General features: G+C 42.0%; 2 protein-coding genes across 6 annotated transcripts in view; both read right to left on the bottom strand.

The window, feature by feature from the left end:
* The window catches only part of EXOC1 (exocyst complex component 1), a 30,259-nt gene extending 27,195 nt beyond the window's left edge, over positions 1-3,064 (bottom strand). For 4 of the 5 annotated variants that reach the window (XM_055798069.1, XM_055798071.1, XM_055798073.1 and 1 more), the window contains exons 1-2: positions 2,919-3,064; positions 418-551 (exon numbers count right to left, since the gene is read on the bottom strand). In XM_055798069.1, coding sequence (XP_055654044.1) covers positions 418-541 — 124 coding nt within the window. In that variant the 5' untranslated portion in view covers positions 542-551; positions 2,919-3,064. Of the gene's footprint in view, positions 1-417; positions 552-2,694; positions 2,828-2,918 lie in introns of those variants that run through there. The other variant, XM_055798070.1, reaches the window with a different exon arrangement.
* A 475-nt stretch (positions 3,065-3,539) lies between these two features.
* On the bottom strand, positions 3,540-15,074 carry EXOC1L (exocyst complex component 1 like). Its single transcript, XM_055798075.1, has 3 exons — positions 14,664-15,074; positions 10,850-10,980; positions 3,540-8,429 (listed from the first exon to the last, which is right to left on the bottom strand). Exons 1-3 carry the CDS (start codon positions 14,782-14,784, stop codon positions 8,166-8,168), a joined length of 516 nt encoding a protein of 171 aa, XP_055654050.1. The 5' UTR covers positions 14,785-15,074; the 3' UTR covers positions 3,540-8,165.
* Between the last annotated feature and the right edge of the window lie 10 nt (positions 15,075-15,084).

Genomic DNA, 15,084 nt, shown 5'->3' with positions numbered 1-15,084 from the left:
ACTTAAAGGAATGTTAGAACTCGCTTCAGTTACTGTGTCTTTCCAGAGCCCTCTGCTTTGGACTGTAACCCGTACTCTTTTTTGCATTTTATTTAGGCTGATCAGCCTAGATGCCTACTAAATCCCCTTTTGAGCACTATATAAAGCCTCCTTCAAAATCCCACCAGTCCCACACAAATAATTTTGATTCTTTCATTTCAAATTACAGTGAGATCTGGGAATAAAAGTACTGGGTTTTGTTTCTTTCTTAGTAGAAGCAATAATGGAAGTATAAGCTACAACTGATTTTCTCCTTTAGAAATGGAAAGCACCTGCTTTATATGGGGCAAGAATAAATACTGTAAATAAAGGTGAGACAAATAAAACCAAATAAAAATCAAAAGCGAAGACAAGAAATATGATGGCATTACTACTTACCCGTGGCACACAAAAAGCAGTTTCTCTTCTTTTTGCCTGCTTTGCACACATTCACAATGCTCAACAAGCGTTCATCATTGGGAGTGAAAATATCCCTCTGTAAAGCATGCTTGATTGCAGTCATTTTCTCTCACCTGAAATATTTTAAGAAGTCATAATACATTCACATACATTTAACACACACAAAAAAACCCCAATAGTCATTTACTTATAGCAACTACAGTTTTTTGAAATTAAATTTCACACATAACTGAATGAATCATATAGACAAGCACAACCTAGGTGGAAAACTAGCCCACTTTAGGAAAAGTCCAAGATAAAGCCTATTATCTTATCTGTTACACAACTGTAATTTTTCAACACTGGAATGATCCTTCTGCTTAATTTAATAGAGAACAAAAAGCTTCTTAGTAGTAAAGGGGAATGTGAGGCATTAACAAAAGAAGCTGAAATGGGAATCAAGAAAAAAACCCCAAAACCAACAAGACTGTCTGACTAAGTAGTGGAATTCTAGAATGGGTATGAATGCCACGGATCCAGTAAAAATCTGTATGAAGACAGGTGAACAAAAAAAACCCACAAAATTTGACAGGCTGGAGAATGTGAAACTAAAGTCAGCACAGTGATGACCTTAAATGAAACTTAAAAGTCCAGAATCCTTGAAATATACCTAACCCTTCAATTAAATTGTCAGGACTTTTTCACTAAATCAAGGTTATACATTGGGCAGACCAAACCAAAAATAATGTTCCATTGAGAGGGACAAAAAGTGTCTCTGGCTCCCTGCTTCACAGGATGATTTTTTAAAATATATTCCGGATACAGTATGTCTTACAGTCATTCAATCCACCACTTAGATGCCACAACTTCAAATCCAACAAATTACTATTGAGTTTTGGTGTACCACATACACACCCTAACTCTCTTCTGGTAGAAGGAAAAATCGTCCTGATTCAGGATCAGTGTCTCTGCATGCTTAGTCACTCATGCCTCCCTTGGTACCATGAGAGAAATTCTACCTTAGTACCTGATCCCATGTTATGAGAACATTCTCAAGTATCCTGCGCGGCTTTCTTAAAGCTGAATAAGTACATCACATTCTACATGGTGGCAAAAAAGCACTCCAAACCAACCAAATGAAAAAAAATCCAGTGTACTAGAGTTTTCCCAGATTTGATACCTCTGTAAAGAACATGTCCCACTATGCCTCAGCTCAGTTGCCCACATCTTAGGCAACACAGTAGTTTTAAAGATTAGTAACCCAAGGGCTTTGGGAAAACAAGGGCAAACATACCAAGCTGGAATCAGTATTGTCAAGTGTACAGAGCTTGGGGCATCCCAAGAAATGCTGTTTATATGACAACCCTATGGCAATGTAACACTCCGCAGCTAACAATTTCCCCCCCCTTTCATCAAATGCCTGGCACATCTTTTGTTCCCCAAATTGCATCAGGTTGTCATTCCTGTTACTCTCCAACATGTGCGTAAGATGAACACACAAAATACCAACAACTTGCTGCAGTTCAGAAACATCCCCTTTCCTTCCCAATTTACGATTTTACTTTCTGCTCTAAGTCACATTCAGACTGCTGCAACTTGCTAACTCTCCCATTACAGGGCTAACACAAGTTGTCCAGGTTGTGCAGAATACCCCTTTCCCATAAAACAGAACATGCTAAACCCGAGAACAGACTCGAGCTGACACATAGTCCAATTTCTGTTACAAACTCACCCCCTTAGTCACAGCCACCAAACCCTTCACAATGTGCAAGGCAGGACCAAGCACATCATTAAGTTCTTAATGAATCCTGCTATCCCAAAGGAACACAGAATCAAACTCAAGGAGCTAGATACAAAGCTGCTTCCTCAGAAAAATGCTTCAAGACAGCTGAGACCACACCAGTCTCTAATAAATCCCTTTAGACACTGCATTTTTTTCCCCCAGTAATGACACAGAAAAAGCCTCGGCGACATGAGATCCATCAAACACATCACATCATGGATATGGCCTGCCCAGGAAATACAGGGGAAAAAATGAACAGAGCAATTTGCTAAGGCTGCATAGCGAGCACTTTGTCTCTCTAAGCGTGTGAACAAGAAAACACGCTATCCCTGCATCCTCTCGGTTCAAAGAGAAACACGAGGGGGTACCCTAACCGTGACACCCCCCGGAATCAGCCAGTCACAAAGTGACTTAACAGGGACACTCGGAAGAGTTACTGACAGCAGCGGCGGCCTCCCAGGGGCCGGCCTGACACCCGCTCTGCCGCCTCCCACCTGCCAGCCCCGCAGAAATCGGCCGCAGACACCCCTCAGTGCAACGGCCGGCGGGACACGGCCGCAGCCGCGCCGCCCCGCCTCCGCTCCCTCAGCCCGCCGGCCCGGGGCGGCCGCCAGGGCCCGGCCTGCGGGGGAAAGCGCGGCCCACCGAGCACCGCGGCAGGCCCCGCACCCGAGGCAAAAGGAAGGGGCGGGGAGTGCCAGGGCCACGTCGCTCTTACCGCAGAGCCAGGGCCGGCGGGACGTGGCGGGACAGGGCCGGAAAGCAGGCGCCTCCGGCCGCTGCGGCTCCGGCTGCAAACCCGCCCCGCTGCGCACCGCCCACGGCGGGCCGCTTCCGCCCACGTGACGCTAGCAGCGAGGCGGCGGGCTAGGGAGCCGCACGGCCCGCGCAGCGCCCCCCGGCGGAGGAGGCCGTAACGGCCCTAACACCCGCCCGCGGAGCGGCGGCGGGGCAGGCAGGGGCGCAGGGGGGCTCTGCCCCCGCCCTGAGGGCAGGTCCGGCGCTGTAGCCCTGAGCGCGGTGCGCAGCAGGCCCAGGCCACGGAAGGCCTATGTGGGGAGCGGGCGGGCGCTGTTGCTGGGCTGGAGCGGTAACTGCGCGGTGGCTTCCGCGAGTGCGGCCGGGCCGAGGCGGGCCGTGCGGCTCCGGGGCGCCCTGAGGGCGGCGGGCTCTGCAGGCTGTCCCATGCCGCGGGGAACGGCGGTCCCGCTTCGTGCCCCTGTGTGTGTGTCCTCCTGAGGCGGCTCCTGCCCGGGTCGGAGCTGGGTTGCCTCAGGCAGGGGAAAAACACCGGAAAAAGGGCCTGGAAAACCTCCCCGGGCTCGAAAATGGGGGGGGGGGGGGGGGTGTGTGTGTGTGTGTCAGAAGAAGCTCCCTCCAGTGGCTGTGAACTAGGTAAAACCCCGCTGTGTAATTACAAGGCATTAAACGGCCAGAAAAAACAATGCCAACACTTATCTTTCTGTATTACAACGGGCAAGAGGTGTTCTCTGGGCCGGCATGATGTGAGGTGGCTTGCCACCAGTTTGTAACAGAATAGCAAAATGCCAAGGGAGAAATAACGTAGGTTATTTATTTATTACAACAGAAAACATCTTTTCCAAGTGGTTGTTACGCATTACCAAAATGTAGGTTTTTAACATGTAAAACTGGGATTTCATCATTCCTGTATCACTTTTCCACTTGACTGAAAGCATTAAACATGATGGACCAATAGAGTCTTTTTGAATGTACTTCTGTTTTCTGACTTGCAAAGCATGCTGTGCACTTCTATAATGTATCATTCATGAGGGCCAAGGTTAAAAAGAGTTCTGTAATTTCTCAGTTCAGCCACAAAATGTAACTGTCTGGCTAGATCTATAAAGACTGGATAAGGCAGCCATAAAAGATTGGACAAGGTTTCATAAAGCTGTTGTTATTAGCAAGAACCCTTCTAGTTTTCTGGTTTTAGTGGTTCATTCTGCTAAAGGGCAAAAAAAAACCCACTCCAAAACACGGTTTGTTAATGCTAAAATGTGGTTACACATGGTACAACTGACATGAGATCATCTTCTAGGATGCACAGTGCCATCCGCCATCCTCTCCCCTCCTGTCTCAGCTTCCCACAGATGCTCTTCAGAAAAGGCCTTTGATCTTCCAACACTGACTTTAACACATGACAAAATGTTCTTCAATTACATATTACAAATTATGTAATACAATCCCCTGCTTTACTGGAAGAAGATAGATTTATATGCTGAAAGTATTGAGGAATAGGTAGGTAGATGACAGGAAAGGCAGTATAGGCTTTCATTGGGAGGAGGTGGGTTACTTTATGTATGACTCCAAAACACAAAGGAGGAGAAAAATGAGAAAAAAACCCAGAAGGCACAATCCAAAACAAGCTCGCTACTCTTTCAAAATGATTTTTAAAACTCTGCATTGATCTGTATTTACTTAATTTAAGATGCAGGAAAAGATCCATTGTCAATGAAAGATAAACACATGGGAAACGTCCTTCTATTTTAAATATAAGGTCATGGGTCTTAGATGGTGAAAATTGTCATAAATCTGTGAACTGCAGTTCAAGAACTTCACCCGTGTATTTTTTGTTGATGTGGAACTATCTTACCTGAATGAAGATAAATGCTTTTTATCGCATGGTGCTGCAGAAAACTGATGTTTTGTTTAAGTATAGAATAAGACAAATATGGTATTGATAAATGCTACAAACAAAATATTCTCAAATTCTTTTGTCACAGGTTTGCCCATATTCTTAACTGATGCTGGTGAAAGAGTTTTAAAAAAATACACTTAGGAAAAAACATCATGTCTTTTATGACAGCCTCTATTCCCTTTCTGACTCTTAAACAAATGAGCATGAAGTTGCTCATTATCATGCTTCTTCATTTTCAGGCTGCCATATTTTTCCTCTTCTCTGGAACAGATATGCTGGTAACAATTCCTGTTTTCTGGAGAAATGCCACACTATATACAGAATATCAAGTATTAATTCGCTCCATCATCTGGTTGAAACCTTTTATAAAAATACTACAAATGCATTTGTGATAATCCTTTACTGCTGTAAGTTTCTTCCTATTAAATTTTGGAGAAGTCTTCCAGAAGAAGCAGATGAATCCCTAGATACTGTATTTCAAACTACATTCTGTACATCCAAGGTCAGGAAATGTGATGCAAGAAACAACTCTGCATTAATTGAAAGATTGGCTATTCAGCTTGTCAGGTCTTGCCCACTTATAATTTAGCATATTCTGTTATCTTCTGTGGCACAGCTGTGCTTTACTAACTGCAAAGTGACAGTCTCCCACACCTCAGGACAAAGACCATCTATAGTGCGACCAGCCCCATCTAGCAATTACAATGTCTTGGTATTTGACACCTTATAAAGAACTGTCTAAATGTAACAAGTCCCTAGATTGGGTCAGAAAAGATCTTCTAAAATATTTTTCCTTTTGATAATAACTGAAATAATTTACATGGACAATGTCCCTTTTTCTCCTTCCCTTTTGTTTAGTCTGATCGCTTGGTGAAGATGTCTGAAATACTACATTATCAGAAGAAATGCCAAACAGATTTTAATTGCATATTATTCCACATAAAATGCAGGCTTATTCTTATTTCTAATATAGTCAGCTTAATGTTTATACAAGAATAGAAAGATATAAACTAGTGATGCAAGTCTATTAAATATGGTGGAACATTATATTTATTTTTAGCTTACCCGTTTCTAACGTGATACAGACAATCATTGGTCAGGAATTCACTATACCTGTAATTTATTTCAAAACAACGCTCTGAAGTGCTTATTATTAGAGGCTCTATGTTTTCATTACAATTACAAGATGAATGATGGGAGCTTTTCCACTCAGAAAATATTTCCTTGTGCCATTAAGCAAAGAATTTGTGAACATTACAGAAAACATTGTGACCTCTAAAATTAATACACAGTCCAAACGAAACACTGTATCACAGAAAATAGTAGTCTGAATCATACTTGCTATTGAAGATGGGTTTGTGGAACCTGGATGTTGGGCAAATAGTTCTTGTAGCTGTGGATCAAATGTTACAACACACATACTTGCACCGGATTATCCCAAAGACATTCTGAAAAGAACAACTGCATTTCACAATTACTATACATACAGTCCTTCTCTCTAATGAGATTTAGGTGACAAAAATAAGACTGAAGTCCTTACAAATTCCAGAAGATTTGTGTTACCCACATAAAATGCCTTCACAACTGTCGAGACACATAATTACTAAGATTTGGGTTAGAATGAATGTAATTTACAACGTATGCCTAGAATAAATTTATAGTCTTGGAAGATTAGCTGAACAAAGGTATAGAATTTCCTATATACAAGCAACAGGATACCATTTAAAAAGTAAAGTAAAAAGCTGTATGTTTTCACACAGTTTTTCTAGTATATTCTCACTTATTTGATGTTTCTTCAGTTTTGAATCCAAAGTACATTTATGTGAACGTTTTTAAAGATGGGAGTTCATGTGAAAGGCAGCGGTGAAGTACAAGCTACATACCCTTGCATGACTATCCCATTTTACAGAAGGCACGTACTGAGAGGGGACATTAACCAGCTCATGATTTCCTAGGAGCTATTTACATTAGTCAGCTTTAGGTACATAGCTGGTTTAGTCCACAGCTAGTCTCCCTGTACTCTCTTGGCTGTCGAAAGAGAAAGCAAATTTTCTCCTGCAGGATGTTCTGACCAGAAGCTTCTCTGAATGACCTTTTGGGTTGACATTTCTTTATTGACTGTGGGAAGAGCAGTCAACTAACTTAGCTGACTGACACTGGGTAATATCACTGTGTTTATGGTCAACACTATTCCTCTTCAGCTCTTGCTCAATACAGCTTTAATTCATCCCGTTTCTACTGTAATACAACACTGTCACCAGTCCAGCCATTATTTTTTGTTACGGGTGAGATATTCCAAACCACTCAGTAGACTCCACGTTGTGTTAAATGTTACTCTAAATACTAATACGCATTTAAGTAGTGCACTGATTATGCTAACACATAGCTAGAAACTGGTGAAAATTACTCTCTTAATTCTATGAATTTTGAAAGGTCTATCACTTGCCTATAAGGTTAACTGTAGTAGCCAACAACTGCGGTTTACATAGTATTGTGTTAATTCTTGGTCCAGAGGTGGAGAAGAGATAAACAAACAGTTTCTGTTCCCTAATTAGCCCTGATCATATAAATAAGCAATATAGCACCAGAAAGAAGATGTTAACGATACAAAAGAAAAAAGGACCTTCTGACAGGTCTGACAAATAAAGCAATTCTGCTTAAGGACATTCATTTTCGGTTTTGAAGACAGTACAACAAATAATGGGAAGGCCAAAGGGAGTGCTAAACATTCTGAGGAAAACATATTGTAACTGCATAGGTGAAAACTTGGTCCCGTGGTACCTGAATGCAGAACTCCGATTCGTCAGGATAAGAGTTTGATACTTGTATTGATGTAGGTGTGATCTCTTTAATGGAGTTCTGTATTTCAACACATCTGAAAATGGAAATGTGCATCATTCTCATACAGAACTCATTTGGTTGCTTTTTTTCCCACTCCCAGGATATAATTTAACCATTAATGCACTTAACGCTTTAAAAATATTTCCAGCTATTAATGAAAGGTAATTCATACCTCCGTGACCATATAAGCAAATGCTGAACTCTACTTACATAAACAATCACCACTGACCATGAGATTTATTGGTCCTATGTTGAAAGCCTCATATATTTGTGAGTATTTGCCAGAGTGAGGCCCTCCTAATATATATAAATGAATGGTCAATCATTTATGTAAAAAGTGTGTTGGTTTTTACTGATACGTAAAATTAAAAAGCAGATACTGCATATCACTATCTTTTTGATCAGATGATTTATGAAATGCTGGTCAGTGAAAGTCAACCAGTCACCTTAATGTTAGAAAATGCATCTTTAGGACAAAGGACAGAGGGAGAGACATAAAAGATTGGAAGCATAGAAGCATATCCTCATAAGTACTAAGCAATCCCTGTTGTTGGATGACCAGATTGAATCATCATTTAGGTATGTGTCATCAAAGTTCACAATCTTCAAGTCCTTCTTAAGGTACATTTCATTCAGTTTGTTCAGTGTTCGAGCAAATGTATATTTAGATGCACAACTATATGCTTCCAGATTGTAGACTTTGTGGAAGTGCATATCAAAATATGGATTATCCTAAAAAAGTGGAGAGAGAATGAAATTATTACATGCATCACAGATGTTAGAATGGCAATCTGTTGTTCTCTGCTCAGGTACCTTCGGGGCTTTTTCTTAGTTTGATGGTCCCTGAAGGACTTTGCATATTTCTGCTATTCAAGCTAAAGGGTCTTTAAAGTCTTTACAAAGTAGCAGTTTGTAATTAGCTGCAATTCTTTGCTATCAGGAGTTTTGCCTGAGTAAAAGTTTCAGACTTTGGCCAAGCAATATACTGCACTTTATAAGGATTATACAATCTTGTTTTGAAATGAACCAATTTGTCATTTTGCCTAAAACACACTATATGAAAAGCACTTGCCTTGGACTATAACTATATATGCCTGTCAGAAGAAGAATATTGATTGCCCTTCCTGCCTAAATTGTAATTATCTGTGCTTTCTGGCTTTTTGGCACAATTAATCCTAGCAGCAGCTAGGATGTTAAATAGCTGTTAAATTCTGTGGATATGAATAACTATTATGAATATTTATAGCAGTGTTAATCACCTTATAATTATGAGTTTGAGGTTCATTTAGGCTTTTCTTTAACCAAAAATGAAACAGATTTTGATCATCCCGGTTGTGGAAGGCTGAATCATCTCTGAAGATACTCAAGCACAGCACTTCAGTAAAAAAGCTGAAGTAAATTCATGCAGGCAAGTGATAAGGAAATCCTCTGGCTGCCTTGGCTGGGGAAGGGACAGGAATATCTCTAGAAGCAAGAAAACTTGGAGAGGGGATGTAAAGGATTATTAGTTTTTACTTTTTTCCCCTCTCTGGCCTAAACTGCAAAGAGCTTTCAGGGTGCAGGGATGCTCTGAAGCGGAGCTTCCTCTGTTTCCCAGGATCCTAGTTTTAGACTTGAGAGCAATGTGCACAGGACAGAATGAGAACAACCACAGTTTGACATTTTCCTGGGAACAAGGCTCTGAAACCTTTCTTGTGATTTGATTTCTCTTTCACTAGGATAATGTAATCTGAATTCTATTTTATGTTCACTTGAAAGCACTTTCAAAGGGGAAAAAAGTCATTATTTCCTGGACTACATTTATCATGCAAGGACAACTGTTAAAAAGTCTTCTCATACATGCAGTAAGATATTCACCTCAGCATATTCTTCTAGCTTTTGTAAAACAGGATTTAATTCTGCTTTTGGTGTTGTTCTGTGTTGTACTACTGCAGACTCATTTTACCTTTCTGAAGTTGTATCTGAGAGATTAGGACTTTTTTTAGCAGTAATGTATTTTGGATTTAGTATGCTGTGTTTTGGATTTAGTACGAGAATAATGTTGATAACACACTGATGTTTTAGTTGTTGCTAAGTACAGCTTGCTCTAAATGAAGGACTTTTCAAGTCTCCCATGCTCTGCCAGCGAGGAGGTTCACAAGGAGCCAGGAAGGAGCTGACCCAAACTACCCAAAGGGATAATTCCGTACCATAGAACATCATGCTCTGTGTATAAACTGGAAGGAGTTGGCCAGGGCCAACTGATCACTGCTGGGGGACTGGCTGGGCATTGATCAGTGGGTGGTGAGCAGTTGTATTGTGCATCACCTTTTTTTTTTTCTCTTGGGTTTTATTGCTTTCTCTCCCACTGCTCTCCACTACAATTGTTGGGGTTTTTTTGTTAATATTTTCAATTATTATTTATTTCCATTATTAAACTGTTCTTATCTCAACCCATGGGTTCTACTTTTTTCTGATTCTCCTCCCCATCCCACTGGGGTTGCAGGTGGAGGAGAGTGAGTGAGCAGCTGTGTGGGGATGCTGGCTGGGGTTAAACCAGAACGTAAGGTCAGCCACATCTAGCCAAAGCTGTTTCATATTTACACACACAAGTACACCAATATATAATGGATCCAAGTAATGTGATATTAAGCTATGTGAAACAGTCACAATTTCCTGAGCTGGTACACCAAACGATGCACTTGCATATTTTACACATTGACTTTGTCACACAGAGAACAGGTTCATACATTCAAATGACAGGGTCACAGTCTCCATAAAAATATTTAATGAAATTTTAGTTTCAAATACACATTAAAATCTACAGGATTAACTCCAGTTTACACTGGGAGCTGTAAGTGCAGAGCTTTTATTCCCACTTATGCTAAACAAATTAGGAAACATCCATCTTCTCCCTCAGATCTCAACTAGAGGGAAGAAGATTACAACAAACAAGAAAATCTGTCCTTCCTCCTCCCTCGCCAACAGTACAAATGCAATGTAGAGCCTCTCACAGGCAATAAAACCAAAATTCCTTGGAGGTTTGGTTTGGGTTTTACATAACTTTCTTTTTCAGATAATGCATTTTAATTGCAGTTTAATACTTGTATCCCAAACTGCAACATAAGAAAAGTATACTCTAATATATATATTTAATAATACATAAGACTTACAGTATCTGCTTCTTTTCCATCAATCATCTCTAGATCTCTCAAAAACCACTTCTCAACTATTTCGTATTTCTCCTCTCGATCCACCCGCAAGTGTTTAACCATACATATTTCTACTTCTTCACTTTTAGTCACTGCAAGAAAAGAATAGTTTAGATATGCAAGCAAGTACTTTCCAAAAGTTCCAATAATAAAAGACTTAATCAAACTACATTCTAGATAATAACTTAAATGATGATGAGCAGGGCTGTATAGGGCTATACTGGACTTAATAGTTTTATTTTGCCCAGGTAGTATGGATAGCACTATGGTCTCAGTCTATGAAACTGACAACTTTTAGTAGATTTAGGATTTACCTAATCCTGTGAAAAGAGAACCTTGTCTGTGCAAAAGCCTTTCATTTGAATTCACTAGCAGTGCAATGAAAGCCTAACTCTGGCACAGGATCTGTATGGATAATCCACTTACCCTACTTACTTTTGAGAGGGAATCTTCTGGGGTCCTAGAGTCAGAAAATTGCAAAACCACTACCAAGGCTCTGTATTTATGAGACTTGTGCTACACTTTCCATTCTGTGGATGAAGTTCTCTTACGAAGCCATTGCTTTTCTGAAGCAAAACTCTCATTTCCCTATTAAATATGTAAGTAGGCCACTTAACAAAAATAACATATCTCTCAAAGCTTCAAGTTGGCAGTGCTGTCTCTGTAGAAATTACTATTTTCTGACTTAGGCAGGAAATGAGAGAAAAAAAGAGCATGAAGACACTCTTTGCAATAACTGCCATTATTAATTGATAATATTGAGTGCTGGGTAGGAGACTAGATTTCTTTAACGCACAACAACCCGTGTGAAAAGCACTGGAGCCTGAACAAGCTCCTGCACACCCAGCATGACAACTGCAGGGCAGGCCACCTCCCCAAGCCATCCGCTAGTCTAAGGTAAGGGCAAGATGTCACCTGCTTCTGTGGGGAGCATTTCGACATCACAGCACAAGGCTACAGATGCAGGAGCAAAATTCTTTTATTTCCGAATACTGACTGCCTGAGTTTTTGAAACTATCTTTTTTTTAAAGATTTTAAAGGTAAAAGACTAATTTTATCTTATTCCTGTTAAAACATCTCCTACTTCTCACCTGTTTATAAGAAAATGGTTGTTAAATAAAGACAAAGGATATATGTCGGATATATGCTTGCTTTTCATTGCAAATCAAAACAGTGGGAATATATAAATGTATTATAATTTCTCTCAGCCTATAGCTTCCCTACCTGGGAAATACAAATCACTGTTGATTTTTTTTTTAATGGTCCTATCAGTCATAGTTGTTCAATGATTTTTAACCAAAGGACCACCACTGTGTTTTCTTCTATGGAGAAGTTACAAGGGTTTTTCATTTGCAAGCAGAGCTGCTAGACTAATCTTAGAAAATTCTCTTCATACTTTCAGCTTCTCCCTTTTTTTTTTTTTTTTTTTTTTGCTTGCTTGCTTGGGAGGGAATATGTTGTCTCCCTCAGAGTTAAAAAGAAACAAGCTCAAGCCCAAAAGCCCCCAGTCCTGTCAGAAATACAAGGGGATATCCTACTGGCCCCCAGGTCCCACACACTGCTATTTCTTTATCCCTCATGCAGGAGCAGAAATTGTATGACATAAGGATGGAGCACGGATGCGTTAGGAATAACAAAATCAGAAGCATGTCCCACCTGTCTAGTGGTGAAACTTGGGCGGACTATTTTCAACTAAAAAAAAACCCCAAACCTCATTTTTTCTTTACTTTTCCTGCATTTTACATATTGCTTGTTCTTGCACCCAGTTAGCAGATTTAAATGAAATTGAATTTTTTATACAGAATGTGCACTTAAATCTACGATGTAATTCTATTAAACTCTAAAAGCTTTTCTTGGGGAGGGCACAGCTATAGCAGTGCCTTCATAGAGCACAAACTGTTTCTTAAGGTCTTTCATGGACTGAACACATTTTTCAGAGTCTCTGTTGGACAATATGATGTTAGTCCTACCATTATTGTCAGGCATACCAATACTGGGTTGTGAAAATCCCTAAATGTGGTTGCATTTCAGCTTTACGTTCTTCCAGGGTTTAAAAATCACTTAGTGAAAGGATACTATTGCCTTCACGCACAAACTGAGAGTAGCTATTGTGAAGAGGAAGGAAAATAATTTTGTGCACATGGCACAAAAATAAGATTGTTCAGTTATCCACATCAAGATTTTGTTGTAATATAGAACTCAAAAGGCATAGTTTTACCTATAGTCTGACTGATTTAGGTTTTTTGTTACGGTAATTTGAAATCAACAGGAATATACTGAGGTTCCATTGCAGTGATAAGATTTTAGATAATGTGTTTTGCTCCCACAGAATCACAGCAGATTACAGTAGCTGCTGGCAGACAGATGCAACCCATCTTTCAGAATCAGATTTCCACTCACCACTTACTTGACTATGCCTGAATATATTAAGGGAGTTTAATATTGGATACTGGAAAGATCCCAGTCTTCATACTCCACATAAATTTCCTTTTATGTCTTCAGAGAGTTCCAATCAGTTAATCTGATTAGAGGCTTTCTCTAGTGGCTTGTTCTCCTCTACCTTGGAAAGAAATTTTTAGTAAAGATTTTAAAGGTGCATTGTACTGTTTCTCCTGTTCGGATGTTTCATAACAGTGAACTGTTTAGATCTACCACATGCAACTAAAAATACTTCTCTACCAGATAGTTTTATGAACTATGATCAGGTTGGTATTTTGGTTGGTACATTTAGAAGCTTTATGACGTTCAGGAATTCATTTCTTAAAACTATTTTTACAGCTCTAAAATACAAAGCCTCTTCTACTAAAATTACATGTGCATGGAGAACACAGCTTGCTTAGTATTTCCAGTAATCTGTAAAACAACTGAATTGTCCTGAAGACTTCCGATGTTTAGAAAGATAACGATCACAGAATATGGGTGACATCATCCCATATCGGTTATTAACCCAATATGTCTCCAGTATATAGCTTATTTCTACCTGTTACATGGACTTTGAGCCTAAAGAGGAAACAGACTGGAAGAAGCATCCACTTCAACCTAAATACTTAGGGGTGACAGCATTTTTTTTAGTATCTTTCAGTGTCGGGAAATAAAATGTAACAAAACCTCAAACCTTTCTGCAACCTTGTTCTAAAAACATCGTGAAACTTGAAATCAAGTTTAGTAAGCAGTCACATGATTAAGTTAATCACTCACAGCAATCTTGTTTTACCCATGGTTTGTGCTAATTGGTAACTTAAATATGCATTTATTTAAACGACAAGTCTGGTTTATTGTTCCCCAAGCAACTGGACATTAGACCAAGACAAGGGATAGTGCAAAAGCTCTAGAAATTAGATGTTTTCCGCAGTGTTAATGTACGTTTTATGCTTTCTTATGGAAAATCTAATTGGAACTGCAGCAAGGTGTTGCTGTTGTAAGCGCGGGGTAGGCACTGGCAGCGCTGCCGCGGCCCGCACGCCGTCAGCGGCTGCGTTGCAAGTGTCACGTCCCCCCGCCGCCACCAGCGCTCAATCCCGCACGGATCAGAGAGGGGAGAAAACGCCGCTCGCGCCGGCTGCCGGCAGCGCGGGGCCGCCGGGCTTCGGCCGTGCTGGCGCCGGGGACCCGGGATGCCGGTGCCGCTGCCGTGCCCGCCCCGCTGCCCCGCACACCCCGCACGGGCGCCCTCGCAGCCCTCGGCGCCCCCGGGCACAACCCACCACCACCACCACCCCCCCCCCCCCCCCACCACCACCACCCCACCACCACCCCCGGCCGCCTGCCCCCGTACCTGCGGCGCACAGGTAGCAGCGCCCGGCGCCCGCGCCCTCCACCTCGATGAACTCGTGCAGCCGCTGCCGCCGGGGGCCGAAGAGCCTCCTCGCCAGGTCCTCCTTCACCAGCGAGGACATCGCCTCCCCCCCGCCGCGCAGCTGCTCAGCGGCGGGTACCGGCTCCCCGCGCCCCGCAGCCGCCGCGCCGCGCCGAGCACCCGCTGGGCACCGCGACGGAGGCAGCCCCCCGGCCGCGCCGGGCCGCCGGGCGCGGGGGAGGCATGGCTAGCAGCGGCCCCCGGCGGGACCCCGCGCCCTGCCGGCCAGCCCCTGCGCCGCCGCGGCCCGCCGCCGTTAAGTGTCCGGCCGCCGGCGCGGAGGGAGGCCGGGTCGCGGATCTCCCCGCCCCACGCGTGTCCGCCCGCCCCCGCTGCGTGG

The sequence above is a fragment of the Falco peregrinus genome, chromosome 2, assembly GCF_023634155.1.
Source record: "Falco peregrinus isolate bFalPer1 chromosome 2, bFalPer1.pri, whole genome shotgun sequence".
In the NCBI taxonomy this organism is placed as follows: domain Eukaryota; kingdom Metazoa; phylum Chordata; class Aves; order Falconiformes; family Falconidae; genus Falco; species Falco peregrinus.
The sequence above is the reverse complement of the archived record's forward strand: the minus strand, read 5'-3'. Positions and strand labels throughout refer to the sequence as shown.